The sequence below is a fragment of the Buteo buteo genome, chromosome 17 (genome assembly GCF_964188355.1).
Source record: "Buteo buteo chromosome 17, bButBut1.hap1.1, whole genome shotgun sequence".
NCBI lineage: Eukaryota > Metazoa > Chordata > Aves > Accipitriformes > Accipitridae > Buteo > Buteo buteo.
Genome location: NC_134187.1, coordinates 30,019,098 through 30,035,860, shown reverse-complemented (window position 1 = coordinate 30,035,860; position 16,763 = coordinate 30,019,098). Strand labels below are relative to the sequence as shown.

Genomic DNA, 16,763 nt, shown 5'->3' with positions numbered 1-16,763 from the left:
GTGGCCCCTGGCCACGATGCTGCCGTGGGGAAACTGAGGCACGAGGCAAGGCTTGGCCGTTCCTGTGCACACGCGTGTTCCTGTGCATGGATGTCCTGGGGGGGACACACACGCGTGTGGCTGGCTGGGGTGGGCATGCAAGGCCAGGGCACACGCGTGTGCGGGGCGAGGCTGGCGTGATCGCCGCTGCCACGTGAGGATGGAAAAGTCCCGTCGGGTCCCCGAAAGCGGGTTGGGGTGATCCCCGAGCCTGGGGACATGGGGACACAGGGACAGAGGGGTATGGGGACATGAGGGCAGAGGGATATGGGACCACGGGGCCGTGGGGATGTAGGGACATGGGGACACCAGGATGTGGTATCACGGGGACACGGGACAATGGGGTCCTGGGGACATGGCTACGGGGACGTGGGGCCCTGGGAATGGGGAGAGACAGGAAAAAGGGACATGGGACCATGGGGCCCTGAGGTCTTGGGGCTATGGGGACAAAGGGACATGGGGCAACAGGGTCCTGGGGAGAGAGGGACGGGGGACCACAGGGGTATGGGGCTGTGAGGAGCCAGCGGCGTGGGGCTATAAGGGATGGGGGACAAGGGGACGGAGCTGGATTGTCCCCAACCCTGCTCAGTTCCCACCACCCCTAGAAAGGGGGGACACGTCCCCTCCGTGCCTCAGTTTCCCTTTGAGCACTGAGGGCTGCAGCAGAGGAGGAGCGTGGGAGGAAGGCAGAGCCCATCCCTGTGATGAAGCTGCCTGGCCTCAGCCCTGCTGGCGCAGGAGAACGGGGCACGGCTCTGCTTTCACGCCTTAGCAATCCCTTTATTGCTTTGGGGGGGGGGGGGCAGCCAGGAAAAAGGAGAGGGGGGTCCGTTACATTAGTGCCTAACGAACTTGGCGTGCTAACGAGGCCGGAGGCGGAGGAGAAGGGGTGAACCCTGTCCCTGAGCTCTGTGCGGGGGTGCGAGGCGGCCGGTGAGGTTTTGAGGACAAGAAGTTGGGGGGGGGGAAGAAAGAGGGGGGGGTCTCACCTTGACATCCCCCCCCCCAGTGAGCCTTAGAGTGCTCGGAGACCCCCCGCCCATAATTTAAGACATAAATTATAATTGCTAACGAGGAGCTGCCACCAGCCCCAGGGTGGGGGGGGATGCAGGGGCTTGGGGCGGGGGGGCAGCACCCCGTAATAAATATCCCCAGCGGCGCAGAGGAGGATGAGGATGGAGGACGAAGGCTCAAATCTCCAACAAACTGCCAGCCTCGGGACTACCGGCATCTTTACCGGGAGAAGCCGGAGGCTGCCGAGGAGAAGCGGGGGGCTGCTCCCCACCGGTGCCGGGGGGGGGTTTGGGGGGTCCGGCTTCAGCATGGGTCTTCTGATGCTTGCTGAGATGATCGCTACGGGTAAAACGCTTGCTGCAAAGGAGACACGTGAATTTTTTCTCCCGCGTGTGGGTACGGACGTGCCGTTCCAGCTCGTCGGAACGGGTGAACCGTTTGCCGCAGAAAAGCCAGTTGCAGACGAAGGGACGCTCGCCCGTGTGCCAGCGCAGGTGGGCCTTCAGGTGGGACGCTTTGCCGTACACCTTCCCGCAGCCCGGAATGTGGCAGCTATGAACCGGCTTCCGTCGGGATCCTCCCGGACCCCCCAAACGCTCCAGCTCTTGGCAATTAGGACAATCGCAGGCCGGACGACCCCCTAACGAACCGCCGCGTGGTCCCTTAGGGGTTTCGCCCGGGTTGGTTTTAGGGGTGGGGGGCGCGGCGGGGTTACTGGTGTAAGGGGGGGGGTTGAGACCCCCGAAATCGGAGCCGTAAGTGGGAAGCGGGGGGCTGAGGGTGGGCTGGCCCTGCAGCGAGCCCTGCAGCCCCTCGGCGCCCGCCGGCCCCCCCAGCCAGCCCCCGTTAGGGTGCACGTCCCACCAGGAGGGTGCTGCCGGCCCCGAGCCCCCCGGCAGCCCCCCGCCGATGCCGCCCTTGTACCAGGAGCCGTAGGGATGCGGCATCTCCAGTGAGGGGTAGACGCCCGGCAGGCAGTCGCCCGGTGGGTGTCCCTTGGCCGTCACCACCACGGGGGCACCCAGCACCTCCTGGGCGCCGGTGGGTGCCGGGAAGGGGTGGCCGAAGGGGCTGTAGTCGGGGCCGTAGGGACCGGGCGATGCCTGGGGGCTGGCCGAGGGCGAGAGCAGCCCCGGGGCGCTGGGGAAGGCGGCCGTGTAGGAGTCACCCATGGCGGCGGTGGTGGCGGCGGGGGGAACGATGGGTGGGAGCACCCCGAGGTGGTGGGGTCGGCGTCAGCGGGGGCACGGGGCCATGGTGCCTGGTGGCCTGTGGGAAGAGGGAGATGGGTGTTAGGGTGCTGGGGGGAAGGAGAGAAAGGAGGCGGGGGCACTCGGTGCAATGGGGTAACTAGTGCTGGGGGGCACCCAGTGCGATGGGGCACCCTGTATTGGGGTATCGAGGACCATGGGGCACCCAGGGCGATGGGATAACTGGTGCGATGGGGCACCCAGCGCTATGGGGCACCCTGTATTGGGGTATCGAGGACCATGGGGCACCCAGGGCGATGGGCACCCAGTGCAATGGGGCACCCTGTATTGGGGTATCGAGGACCATGGGGTAACTGGTGCGATGGGGCACCCAGCACTATGGGGCACCCTGTATTGGGGTATCGAGGACCATGGGGCACCCAGGGCGATGGGGTAACTGGTGCGATGGGGCACCCAGCACTATGGGGCACCCTGTATTGGGGTATCGAGGACCATGGGGCACCCAGTGCAGTGGGGTAACTGGTGCAATGGGGTAACTGGTGCAATGAGGCACCCAGAACTATGGGGCACCCTGTATTGGGGTATCGAGGACCATGGGGCACCCAGGGCAATGGGCACCCAGTGCGGTGGGACACTCAGCCCCGTGGGGTACCCAGCATCGTGGGGCACCCACCCCCAGGCACCACCCACACCCCAGCTACACCCAGCCCCGCCGTGACACCCCTCACCTCCCTCCTCACCTCTCCACCCCCCCAGTGCTCCCCAATCCCTCGTGCCTCAGTTTCCCCCCACCTCCTAGAGCTGAGAACACCCCACCTCCACCCCAAGAGCAGAGGGATCCTTGCAGGGGCTTCTCCAAGGGCTAATAGCAGGGTTGTGCCGGCAGTGGTGGGGGGCCCCCCTCACCACCGCCCCCCAGCCTCCCCCTGCTCCCAATCTCGGCTCCTTCTGCCTTTATGGCCTTTTAATCGAATTATACTGTGGCCTCCCCCCTCCCCGGGCGACTTCCTCTGCTTTTATGCCCTTCATGGCTTTCAGCTGCCGCGGGCTGAGACCGGGCGTCATGAGCTGGTCCCCCCCCCATCACCCCTAGTTTTTCCCTTTATTTTAATTTTTTTAAATTTATCCCTCCCCTTCACCCACTTTGTGGCTTTTCCAGCTTTTTTTTTGAGGGGGGTGTCCCCCCCCCTTTTGCAGTGGTTATTGCGCCTATTTTTAAGCCGGCCCCGGCCGTGGCCACAGCGCGCTCCCGGTTTTCCAAGGATAACAAGGGCCAGGCCTGTGCCCCGGGAACGCTGCCCTGCCGCGAGAGCCGAGGTAATTAAAACCAGGGCGAGCGTCTAACGGAGGCACGCTTAAAATAGTGTAAACCTCCCATAAATCAGCTCCGCTTGCGCCGGGAAATTAGGAGCAGGGCAGGCGCCCCGGGGAGCCAGGAGCTGTGGGCTGAGAACGGCGTGAGCTCGGTGCATGAGTGGCTGCTGCAGGGCTGCTGGGGGGGGGGGGTGACAGCTGGTGGCTTCGTGGCTCTGCGTGGCCTCTGCTGTGTCAGGGACACCGACCCTTCCTGCGTGTGTCGTGTTCCCCCCCCCTGCTCTGGAGCAGCTACCCAGGGTGGGATGGGTCCAGCCCCTGCTCTGGGGGTCCCTGGTCCCCAGTTCCCAGTCTCTTGTCCTTGATCTCCAGTCCCTGGTCCCCAAATCCCAGTCCCTGGTCCCCCAAGTCCCCAGTCCCTTGTCCCCAGACCCCAGCCCTTGTTTCCTGACCCCAGTCCCTGTTCCCCAAATCCCATCCCTGGTCCCCAGTCCCTGGTCCCCATCCCCATCCCTGATGTGCTGCTGCTCCCAGCTCCGATCCCAGTGGGTGCCCCCCTAGCCCCTGCCTCAGTTTTCCCTGCCACCGTGCCCGTGACCCCCCAGGCCACCCTGCCAGCACCCATCCTCGCTCGGCCCCAGCTCCCCGCTCTCCCTTGTCCCGTGATCCCAGATGTCCGGGACACCCCATCACCGGGAGCCCTGGCTCCCCCTGCTCACACGGTGGAGCCGTCCCCAGTGGGGGGACAGTTTGGGGTGAAGGTGGCACTTGGCACCGTCCCCATGTCCCCGTCCCCTCCCTGGGGGTGGCAGCATGCGGGTCCTGCCGGGGTGGGGGACACCAACATGTCCCCTGTGGGCACAGGGACAGTGATGGGGCAGGTTGGGGGGATCAGGCCCTGTGTGGGGATGGGGGACGCCGGGTCCCCATCTCCTGGTCCCCACGGCTCCCAGGGACCACAGTGGCCTCTGGTGCCAGCCCAGTGTCCTCCCAGGGACCTGCCCGCCCCAGGGTGGCCCTGTGCCAGGGACAGACGTGGCCCCATCACCGTGGCCTTGGGGACAGATGTGTGTGTCCCCCCCCCCAAGGGGTGCCAGACTCCTGGGGACAGACATGTTCCCATCAGCTGGTCTGGGGGTGCCGTGGCCCTGGGGACAGATGTGGCCCCATCCCCAGGTCGGGGGGGGGGGCATTGGCCCTGGGGACAAACCTGTCCCCAGCGCCAGGTCCTGGGGGCACAGTGGCCCCATCCGCTCGCAGCCAGCACCCCGGGGTCCCCCAGCGCTGCAGGACCCCGGCGGTCCCTGGGCTGGGTCCTGGTGGCCCGTGTGGGGGTGGCAGTGGTGACAGGGTGGGGCTGGGGGGGGACGGGGACGGGACACGACACCCGTCTGGAAAGAGCCGCAAAGTCCGGCACTGAAAATATCCCTGAAGCCACCAACCTGGGCGCCTGGGTCCTCTCCAGGCCAAGTGCCGTGGGGGCGGGGGGGTGTCCCCCTTCCTGGGGGGGTGTCCCATATCCCAGGGGACCCTTCCTCACTCGAGGGGGGTCTCCTTTCCTGGGGGGGGGAGGGTGTCCTGTCCCAGGGGGATCCCCCATCCTGGGAGAGTCCCGTATCCCAGGGGGCTTCTCCATCCTGGAGGGGGTCCTTGTCCTGGAGGGTCCCTGTCCCGGTGGGGGGGGGGGGGGTCACCCTCCCCAGAGGGTCCCATATCCCGGGGGCGTCCCCTGTCCTGCAGGGTCCCTGTCCCAGAGTGTCCCAGCCCCGGGGGGGCTCCCTCCCGTCCCCCGAGGGTCCCTGTCCTGGCAGGTCCCGTACCCCGGGGGGGGGTCTCCCCTCCCCTCCCCTCGTGGAGCGGGTCCCATATCCCGAAGGGTCCCTGTCCCGGGGCTGGGGGATGTCCCTTCATCCCGAAGGATCCCTGTCCCGGGGCTCCTCACCGCGCTCCGGGGCTCCGCGGGTCCGGGGATGCCGGGGCTGGGGACCGGCCGCGGGGATGCGGGTGTCCCGGGGTGCCGGTGTCTCGGGGTGCCGGTGTCCCGGGGCTCGGTGCGGCAGGGAGGGAGCTCCGCGGCGGCCGCCCGCCCCGCTGTGCCGCTGCGGCGGGGCCGGGCCGGGACCGGGGCCGGGGCCGGGAGCCCTGCCCCGAACCGCCCCTCGCTGGGGGGGGGGGAGAAACGGGGAGGGGGGGTGTCGGGGGAAGGGAGGGCAGGGGGAAGGGAAAAGGGAAAGGGAAAAGGAAAGGACAGGAAAAGAGGAAGGGAAAAAGGAAAAGAGCCTGAGCCAAAAGAACAGGGGAGAGGAAAAGGGAAAGGAATTGGGAAAAAAGGAAGAGATAAGGAGAAGAAAGGAAGGGAGAAAGGAAAGGAAGAAAGATGTAAGGAAAGGGAAGAAAAAGGAAAGAAGGAAGTAAAGAAAAAAGTTGTGAAGGGAGGAAGACAGGGAGGCTGAAGGCCGGGGGAGGGAGGCGGGGGCTGGGGGACAGGGACGGGGGGCAGGAGGAGGGGGAGAGAAGAGCAGAGGGGCTGCACTGGCAGGAGGGGAAGGGGAAAAAGGAAAAGGGGAAGAGGGGAGAAGAGGCTGGGGAGGAAAGGGGGAAGGCAGAGGAAGGAGAGGGGGAGAAAGGGCTGGGCGGAAAGGGAAGGGGAAGGAGGGGATGAATGGGAAAAGTGCTGGGAAGGAAAAAAGGAAAAGGGGGAAGAGAGGGATGGGAAAGGGAAAGGATGGGGGAAAGGGAAGAAAGGGACAAAGGAGGAGGGGAGACCTGGGGGCACCCAGGGGCTTGTCAGCCTGTCACTCCAGGATCTGCGGGGGTGAGATGAGGCAAAACCACCCCCAAACGGTGCCAGTGGGGATGAAGCAGGGATGGGGATGAGGGTCTGGGATGGGGGGGCAAGGGCTGAGGACAGGGACAGGGACAGGATAGGGATGGGGACAGGGTGGGGACCAAGGAGGGATGGGGCCAAGACTGGACCCAGGATGAGGATGGGATGTGGATGGAGCAGGGATGGGGACGAGAGGGGACCAGGGCTGGAACTGGAGGGACCAGGAATGGGGCTGGGGGAGCAGGGATGGGGACAGGAGGGACTGGGGATGGGGTGGGATGGAGCTCGGATGGGGCCGGGGGGGTCAGGGATGGGGATGGGGAAGAGCAGGGAGGGAATGACTTGGAGGGGCAGAGCTGGGGACAAGGACAAGGGACACTTGTAGGGGAGCAGGGTGGGGGACAGGGACATGAGTGGCCCTGGAGACTGAGCTGGGGATGCCCCCATGCCTCAGTTTCCCCACTATGGAGGAGTTATTCCAACCACTCTTCCCCCCCCTTTTCTTTTTTCTCCCCCCTTTTTCTCCCCCCTTTTCTTCCTGTTTTCCCCTTTTCTTTTTTATTTTCCCCCTTTCCTATTTTTTTCCCCCGACACGGCCGTTTGGGAGCCAGCGGGGCCCTTTCCCAGCCCTGAGTCAGGGCTTTCCGCTCCGGAGCCGCCGGCGCCGCGGCCGCCCGCCGAAGGCCGCAACCACTATCCCCCCCCCTTCGGTCCCCCCTCCTTCGCCAGGGCTCCCACTGCCCACAGACTGGGAGCAAACTGGGACGGCCGCTCCATCCCTCCTCTTCCTCAGCCAGCGGGGTGGGGGCACCCCATGGGCTTTTTTGGGGGCGTCACAGGGGTTTGGCTCCCACCGACGTCAACCACGAGGGTTTGGTTCACCGCAGGGCAAGGGGGGGGGAGTTGGGAGCCGCCCGAACGCCTGGGTCCCCTAGATGGGGGTGCAAATTGGGGTTTGGGCCTCCCACCGGCTTAGGGGTGGCAGGGACCCCCCCCGTGTCCCCCGGGACCCTTCAAAGCTTGGCGGTTGCCCGCCGAGGGGAGCCGGGGGGGGTGATGCGAGGGCTGGCGGCGGCGGGGGCTGATTACAGGGCGGCGCCGAGCCCGGCCGCCCACGGGCCCCACGGCCGCACTCGGGGCCCCCGCAATTACCCGGGTATTTATACCCCGGCCGGACGCCTGGGTTCGTTCGCGGGGGCGGGGGGAGACAGGAGGGGGGGCTTCTTCCCCACGGCTGGTCCTCTGGTTCTGCTTCCCTCCGTCGGCTGTCCACCCTCCATCCATCCCTCCATCCATCCATCCTTCCATCCCTCCTGTCCTTCTCCGTCCTTCCCTTCCCACCTCCATCCCTCCCTCCTTCCCCCCATCCCTGACTCATTTACCCACATCTATCAGCCCAGCTCAGCCCCTGTGACGTGAGTTTGGGGGGGTCTCAGCCACCATGACATGAGTTTGGGGGCTCTTAGCCCCCATAGCAGGAGTATGGGGGGGATTTCAGCCCCCATGTCATGAGTTTGGGGGGTCTCAACCCCCATGGCAGGAGTTTGGGGGGGGGGTCTCATCCCCCATGACATGAGTTTGGGGGGGGTCTTAGTCCCCATGGCAGGAGTACAGGGAGGGATTTTAGCCCCCGTGACATGAATTTGCAGGGTCTCAGCCCCCGTGGCATGAGTATGGGGGGGTCTCAGCAAGATGGAGGTTGCAGTCCCCAGGCAGGGCCGGAGGTGTCCCCATCCCGGTGCCTGTCCCTGGGGGCCGGGGGACACCTTCCCCCCCCCCCGGCTGTAACCATGGCCCCCCCCTGCGCGGAGCGCGGGGACCCAGGCGTCCTGCGGTAAGCGCCAGCAGCTGGGCTGGGGGCACCGCGGCCCTTCAAAGGGGAGCGAAAATCAGCCCACGAATCGCTTCCATGTGTGCGCGGGTGGGGGCACTGGGAGTGGGGACTGGGGGTACTGGGAATAGGGACCAGCAGTACTGAGAATGGGGAGCAGTGGGAATGGGGACTGGGGGTATTGAAAATGGGGAGCACTGGGAATGGGGACTGGGGGTAGTGGAAATGGGGATTGGGGGCACTGAGAATAGGTAGCACTGGGAATGGGGCACTGGGAGTGTGGTGCCCCCCCATAGCACAGTGTCCCCAAGCCCCCCAGCCTGGTGTCCCCAATGGCACAGTGTCCCCAAGCCCCCCCCCCCATAACAGAATGTCCCCAAGCCCCATGGCAGGCCGCCAGCCGGGGGACACCGGGGCTGGCCCCACGCGCCCCCACCCCGCTTGGCGGCGGTGGCCACCACGTCCCCTCAGTCCCTTGACCCCCCCGCCGTTCTCCGGCCCCCGGATGTTTCTCTTGCGGTCGGAGGCCCCAAAATAGCGGCGGCCCCAGCGCGTGTGGGTGCGCCGGCCACGGCGTGCCAGCGCCCGCGGGCTCCAGCCGGCCGCGGGGACGGGGGGGGGGGACGACAGCGGGGAGTCTCCGAGGGCTCATAGCGGGGTTGAGCATCCCACCCCCCCTCCAGCACCCTGCTGTCTTGGCCTCCCCACCGATGTGGGGGACCCCAGTGTTCAAGTAGCCCCCTGGTGTCCCACCGCTCCCCCACTGCTGTGGAAGTGGGGGGGGAGATGAAGGTCTTGGGGGGACCCATAGGGTCTGGGGGGACCTATAGGGCATGGGGGGACCTGTAGGTCATGGGGGGGGCAGAAGAGGAATAGGGGGGACCTGGGGGGTCCATGAGTACACAGGGGACATGGGGGGGTCCCAGAGGAACATGGGGGACCTGGAGGGACCCATGGGGTCATGGGGGACCCAGGGGGACAGGGGGGAAACTGGGGGGACCCATGGGGTCATAGAGGACATGGGGGAGATTGGGGGGGACCCAGGGGGACATAGGAGACATGGGGAAGATTGGGGGTCCCATGGGGTCATAGAGGACATGGGGGAGATTGGGGGGACCCAAGGGGACACGGGGAAGATTGGAGGTCCCATGGGGTCATGGGGGACCCAGGGGGACATGGGGAAGATTGGGGCAGTTCCTATGGGGTCATGGAGGACCCAGGGGGATATGGGGTACCTAAGGGGACATGGGGGAAATTGGGGGGGCCCCAATGGGTCATGGGAGGACCCACAAGCACCGGGAGCACCTAGGGGGACCCAGGGGATCTGGAGGGACCTGAGGGGACATTGGGGCTGTGGGGGGGACCCTTGGGGACAGAGGGAGACCCCAAAAGACAAAAGGGACCTGGAGGACCTGGGAGGACCTGGAGAGACCTGGGGGTCCGGGGGGGGCTGGGGGGGGGTCCCCAGGCCCCGGGGAAGCCGGGGCAGAGGTTGCCCCGGGGCCAAGCTGTGCCCACGCCCGTGGCGCTTCCTTCCCACCCTCTAATTATCCCCCGGCTGGGCTGGAAATAACTGCGGTGGCCACGGGGGACAGGCCTGGCCCGTGGGGACACGGGGACGGACCCCCAGGCTGGCAGGACAGACCTCGGGGTGACAGGGATGGACCCCAGGTACCACGGAGGAGCCCCCCCCCCCCCCCGATCTACAACTCTGTCCGTCTGTCCCCCATCTGTCCCCCCATCCATCCCCCCCCCCCCCCCGCCATGTGGCTCTCATTGCGCTGCGGTGCAGAAGCCGCATCAAAGCGGTGGCAGCGGTGGCCGCGGGGGTGGCACTGGGGGCCCTGACCCCCCTCCAGCAGCCAAAGGACCCCCCTAGGTTGCCAAGAGGCTTCCCCCCCCCCCCAAGCTGTCATAGTGCCGTGGGTCCCCCCCAGGCTCCCAAGGACCCCCCCCCAATGGCAATCTGGGTCTCCCCCAAGCCCTGAGACACCCCCCCCCAAGCTGCCAGGGACCCCCCCATGGTGTCCTGGGACTCCCCCGCAAGCTGCCAGGGACACCCCCCCGGCCCTGAGACCCCCCCATGATGCCCTGGGTCCCCCCAAACCGCCGGGGACCGTGGTGCCTTGGGTCCTCCCAGGTCCCCCCCAAGCCCTGTGACCCCCCCCAGGCTGCCAGGGACATCCCCCCCCCCCCGGGCCATGCCCTGTCCCCGTCCCCGTCCCTGTCCCCGCGGTCGGGCCGGGCCTGGCTCGCTCCAGGCTGCATTTCTGCGGTTCCCAACCCAAAATTGCTGGGAGTCGCCCGGCGTCGCCCTGATTCCTCCGCGGCCGCGACCTGCGGGGGGAGCCGGGGGGGACGCCCCAGGGGGGGCCCGGGGGGCTGGGCACCCCAGGCTGCTCCCACTGCCCCCCACCACCCACCCCAGTGCCCCTGTGACCCACCCCAGTTTCCCCATTCTCTCCCAGACTGGTCCCAGTGTCAGCGTTACCCACCCCAGTGCCTCTGCCACCACCCCCCCCGACTGGTCTGAGCACCCCCATTCCTCATCCCAGTGTCCCCATTCACTTCCAGACTGGTCCCAGTGTCCCCGTTACCCACCCCAGTGACCCCATCCACTTCCAGACTGGTCCCAGTGCCCCCATTCCTCATCCCAGTGTTCCCATTCACTTCCAGACTGGTCCCAGTGTCCCCGTTACCCACCCCAGTGACCCCATCCACTTCCAGACTGGTCCCAGTGCCCCCATTCCTCATCCCAGTGTTCCCATTCACTTCCAGACTGGTCCCAGTGCCCCCATTACCCACCCCAGTGCCCACATTCCTCATCCCAGTGTCCCCATTCCCTACCAGACTGGTCTCAGTGCCCCCATTACCTATCCCAGTGCCCCTGTTCCCCCCAGGCTGGTCCCAATGCCCCCATTCCTCATCCCAGTGCCCACATTCACTTCCAGACTGGTCCCAGCGCCCCCATTACCCACCCCAGTGCCCACATTCCTCATCCCAGTGCCATCATTCACTTCCAGACTGGTCTCAGTGCCCCTATTACCTACCCCAGTGCCCCTGTTCCCCCCAGACTGGTCCCAGTGCCCCCATTCACTTCCAGACTGGTCCCAATGCCCACATTCCTCATCCCAGTGTCCCCATTCCCCATCAGACTAGTCTCAGTGCCCCCATTACCTACCCCAGTGCCCCTGTTCCCCCCAGGCTGGTCCCAGTGCCCACACTCCTCATCCCAGTGTCCCTGTTCCCTACCAGACTGGTCCCAGTGCCCCCTTTCCCTGTCCCAGTTTGCCCCCATACTGGTCTGCCTCCCTGGCCAGAGCTGAGGGCTCCTCAGTCCCCCGTCCTGTGTCCCCAGCGCTAACACAGATGGTGTGAGATGGGGACAGGGATGGGGATGGGACAGGGACAGGGATGTACATGGGGACAGGGGTGGGAATGGAGATGGAGACAGGGAGGAAGGATGGGGACAGGGACAAGGATGGGGATGGGGACTGGGTTAGGGACAGGGTTGTGAATGGGACAGGAACAGGGTTGGGGACAAGACAGGGACAGGGTTGGGGACAAGACAGGGACAGGGATGAGAACAGTGACAGAGCTAACACAGGGACAGGACAGGGTTGGGGAAAGAGGTCTGGGGACAGGGACAGGACAGAGATGGGGACAAGACAGCGACACTGACAAGGTTCAGGACAGGACAGAGCCAAGGATGGGAATGGGGAGAGGAACTGGGACAGGACAGTGACATGGACACGGTGGGGGACAGGACAGGGGTAGTGTTGGGGACAAGGATGGGGACAGGAGCAAGCACAGGAAAAAAGAGAGGGTGTTAACAAGGTTGGGGACAGGGACAGGAACAGGACAGGGCTGGGGACAGGGATAGTGTTGGGAAATGACAGGGATGGGGATGGGGACAAGGACAGGGTTGGGGACAAGACTGAACAGGACAGAGTTGGTGACAGGAGAGGGTTGGGGTCAGAACAGGGTTGGGGTCAGAACAAGTTTGGGGACAGGACAAGAGTTGGGGACAAGGCAGGGCTGGAGACAGGGCAGGGTTGGGGACAGGAGAGGATGCTGTTGGGGACAGGACACTGTTGGGGATAAGGACAGGCTTGGGGACAGGGTTGGGGACATTGTTGGAGACAAGGATAGGGTTGGGGACAGGACAGGATGCTGTTGGGGACAGGAGAGGCTTGGGGACAGGACAGGACTGGAGAGGTTTGGGGACAGGACATTGTTGGGGACAAGGACAGGGTTGGGGACAGGACAGGACATTGTTGGGGACAAGGACAGGGTTGGGGACTGGACAGGACGCTGTTGGGGACAGGACAGGGTTGGGGACAGGACAGGACCGGAGAGGTTTGGGGACAGGACATTGTTGGGGACAAGGACAGGGCTGTTGGGGACAGGACAGGAGATGTTTGGGGACAGGACATCGTTGGGGACAAGGACAGGGCTGGGGACAGGACAGGACGCTGTTGGGGACAGGACAGGGTTGGGGACATTGTTGGGGACAAGGACAGGGTGGGGGACTGGACAGGACGCTGTTGGGGACAGGAGAGGGTTGGGGACAGGACAGGACCAGAGAGGTTTGGGGACAGGACATTGTTGGGGACAGGACAGGAGATGTTTGGGGTCAGGACAGGACTGGAAAGGTTTGGGGACAGGACATCATTGGGGACAAGGACAGGGTTGGGGACAGGACAGGACACCATTGGGGACAAGGACAGGAGATGTTTGGGGACAGGACATCGTTGGGGACAAGGACAGGGTTGGGGACAGGACGCTGTTGGGGACAGGATAGGGCTGGGGACATTGTTGGGGACAAGGACAGGGTTGGGGACAGGACAGGACCAGAGAGGTTTGGGGACAGGACATTGTTGGGGACAGGGACAGGGTTGGGGACAGGACAGGACATTGTTGGGGACAGGGACAGGGTTGGGGACAGGACAGGACAGGAGAATTTTGGGGACAGGACATTGTTGGGGCCAGGACAGGAGATGTTTGGGGTCAGGACAGGACTGGAAAGGTTTGGGGACAGGACATCGTTGGGGACAAGGACAGGGTTGGGGACAGGACAGGACATCGTTGGGGACAAGGACAGGGTTGGGGACAGCCGGGCCAGGCGCCCCCGCCAGGCGGCAGCAGAGACCCGCGCCCGGGGGCGGCACCGACCGGCTGCGGCCACTGGAGGGCGCCGGGACTGGGGGGACTGGGGGGGACTGGAAAGGATTGGGGGGGACTGGAGGGGACTGCGGGGGATTGAGGGGGGACTGGGAGGGGATTGGGAGGGACTGGGAGGGGACTGGGGGGGACTAGAGGGGCCTGGGAGGGATTGGGGGACTGGGGTGCTAAGGGGTGGGGGGCTAATGGGAGGCAGCGGGGTGCTACTGGGATGGGGCGGCAGTGGGGTTAATGGTGTGCTACTGGGGGGGGGGGGGGCTACTGGAGAGGGGGTCCCAGTGGGGGTAGTGGGAGTGGGGGGCAGTGGGGTGTTACTGGGGTGGGGGGTTATTGGATGGGGTGTCCCAATGGAGGGTAATGGGGGGGATGGACAATGGGGTACTAATAGGGTGGGGGTCCTAATGGGGGGGGGGCTACTGGTGGGGAGTCCCAGTGGGGTAATTGGGTGGGGCTTAATGGGTGGGGGGGCTACTGGTGGGGGGTTAATGGGATGAAGATCCTAATGGGAGTAATGGTGTGCTGGGGGGGGGGGGTGAGGGGTGCTAATAAGGGGGGCCCTAACGGGGAGGGGGGGGTGTCTAGTGGGGTGGGGGCTCTGCGGTGGCTCTCTCCAGCTCCCCCTGTGCCCCCCAGCCCCCTCCCCCAGGCCCACAGGGAGCCTTGTCCCCCATTGTCCCCCCCACAGCGGGGCAGGACGGGGGCTTGCCAGGTGGGGGGGGGCAGGAGGAGGAGGAGGAGGAGGAGGCAGCCTTCGCCCTGAAGAGGCGCAGGCAGAACTGGCCTTCGCCCCGTGCCGTGGTGACATGACGAGTTGGCCAGGACTCAGCCCCGGTAACAGGATGGGGACAGTCCCCGCGTTCCCCCCACCCACCTTGTGCCCTCCCCACCGCCGGGCCCGGCTCTTTTGGGGCAGGGGGCTGCAAAGCGCAACCCCGGCAGCGTCACCGACCCTGGGGGAAGCCGCGATGGGGACAAACTAACCAAGAAACCATGAGTTTGTCCTCTTCCCCGGTGGCACGGCACCGTTGGCAATCCCAGAGGGGAAACTGAGGCACGGGGCTGGGTGGACGCACGCTCTGTGTCCCCGTGTGACACTGCTGCGGGTCAGGAGGGGAAACTGAGGCACGGCGGGGGACCGGTCCCATCCGCGCCTGCTGACGCCGCAGCCGGCGGGACGCGGGCCCGGATCAAAGGAATCGCCGCGTTCGCTCGGCACAGGGGGGGCACAGGGATGGGAACCCCCCACCTTGACCCCCTGACGGCTGTGGCAGAGGCGACTTCAAGGCCGCAGCGGGGTCTGGGGTGAAGCGGCGGCCGCCTCCCCGCCAGCATGGAGTTTTGGGGGGGGGACACAAAGCCACCGCTTCACTCGACGGCAAGGGGACAGTGGACAGGACGGTTGCCCCCTCCCCACTGCCAGGGTTTTGGGGGACAGGCTGCGTGCGGTGCTGGAGGCAGGATGAGGGGCTGTCCCCAAAACCCACCAGCTGCAGCGGCCAGGGCGGGGGGGTTTGGTTTTATTTCTCCTCCCCAGGGCGGGGGGTCTCTGCTCTTCATCCAGCGTTGTTTTAATGACACCGGGGGTTCGCAGGCGGCCGGCAGGGCCGGTGCCGCGGCAAGAAGGCGAAATAAAACGGTTCCGCTGGAAGCGGGGTGAGGTCGCGGTGAGCGACGGCAATTTTCCAGCTGCGGGAGTGAAGGGAATTAGGCCAAAAAAAGTGGAAAAATAAAAAGGTCACGGGGAAGACGGCATCCGGGCGGCCGGCGGGGCGCTGGGCGAGGGGCTCGCTGGCCTCGGTCGTGCCTCCAAAGTCAACAGTGGGGTGTGTGGGAGGGTGCTGGGGGGGGGGGGTCCCCACGCTGTGACCCCCCCCCCCCCCAGCCCGTTACTGGGGGACATCAAAGGGCAGTGGCCGGTGGGGACGGGCAGCGGATGGGAAAGCGGCGTCGGGGGGACACACACGTATGAGACACGGCGCTGTGCGGGGCGGGCGGCTTTGATGCTGGAAAGCAAAAGAAAAAAAGAAAAAAAAGAAACTAAGAAATTAAACGTCACCTCTCGTGTCATCCCCCCCCTCCCCGCCTCGTTTGTCACTGGCTGTGCCCGTTTCCCGTCCCCAGGGTCCCTCACACCTCGTTTGCTTTCAAAAACCTCGTTTTTTGTAAACCAGGGGCTTTTTGCTGTGAACTCCCCCCCCCAAAAAACCCCGCCCAGAGCAGGGTTGACCGCAGGCACGGAGGGGCAAGGCCCAGGCGTCCCACGGTGACAGTTCCTGTCATGACAGGGCTGGGTGCTGTGACAGGACGTGGGGCATGTCGTGACAGGGACTCCAGGGCTCGCTGTGGTGACAGGGCCCTGGGGATGTTTACACAGCGACGAGGCCCCTGCCGCGGGCCTGTGAGGACAAGTCGCACACCCGGATGGCGGCTGTCGCGACAGGGCTGAGGTGGCTCGTGACAGGAAAAGGTGACGGGGGGGGGAAGGAAGGGGGCGAAAAGCAGCACTGTCGCGACACGGCCCGGGTTACCGAGCCGGCGGGGACGCCGCCGGGGCTGTGGGGCGACCGGCTCCCGGCAAAGCGACGGCGGCGGCCGGGGCGGAGCCAGCGCCAAAATGGCGCCTTTTCCGCCACATTCCCGGCGCCGCCAAGCCGTCCCTCCAAGGGCGCAGCCCGGCAGCTCGCCCCGCCTCCCCGCGGCACCTATTGGCCAGTTTGAGACGGACCGCCGTTCTCATTGGCGCGGCGCCCCGCCGCGGCCGACGCCTCCGAGCGAAGGATTGGCCAGCGCTCCCGTCAGTGTGCGAGCCCGCCTTCCCCCGCGGCTCCAACCGCGCGGCCGGTTGGCGCTCCCCGCTGCCAATCCCTCCTCCGCCCCCGCCTCCCCCCACCCATTGGCGGCGACCCGCGCCCATCACGCCGCGGCCCACGCCGCCGCGGCCGCTCCCATACGGGGTCTCCCTGCGAGCCCGCGCGGGCGCCGATTGGCCCCCGCCACCGCCGGCCCCCCCCCACTCCCGCTCCCCCATTGGCCACCGCCCGCGGCGCTCCCCCTCCCCCACGGGGCGGGGCAGCGGGGGCGGCGCCCCTCCCGCCCCCTCCCCCCCTTCCACCGTCCCGCCCTCGCTTCCCGTTGGCCTCCCTACCCGTCACTCTCCCTCCCGCGGCGGCATCCCATTGGCGGACGCGGCGGCGGGGGCGGACCGCGGGGCCGGGGCCGCGGCGCTCGGCTCCCTCCCTCGGCAGCCCCTTGGCGGTCACCGGCGGGGTTAGGCCGCCTCGTCAGCGAGCCGGGCGCGCCCGCCCCCCCCCCTTCCTCCTCCTCCTCCTCCTCCTCCTCCTCC

General features: G+C 66.2%; 2 protein-coding genes across 2 annotated transcripts in view; both read right to left on the bottom strand.

The window, feature by feature from the left end:
- AAAS (aladin WD repeat nucleoporin) overlaps window positions 1-16,763 on the bottom strand; it is an 85,851-nt gene that overhangs the window by 9,925 nt on the left and 59,163 nt on the right. The window lies entirely within an intron of this gene.
- On the bottom strand, window positions 1,230-2,225 carry SP7 (Sp7 transcription factor). Its single transcript, XM_075049646.1, has one exon. It carries the CDS (start codon window positions 2,223-2,225, stop codon window positions 1,230-1,232), a length of 996 nt encoding a protein of 331 aa, XP_074905747.1.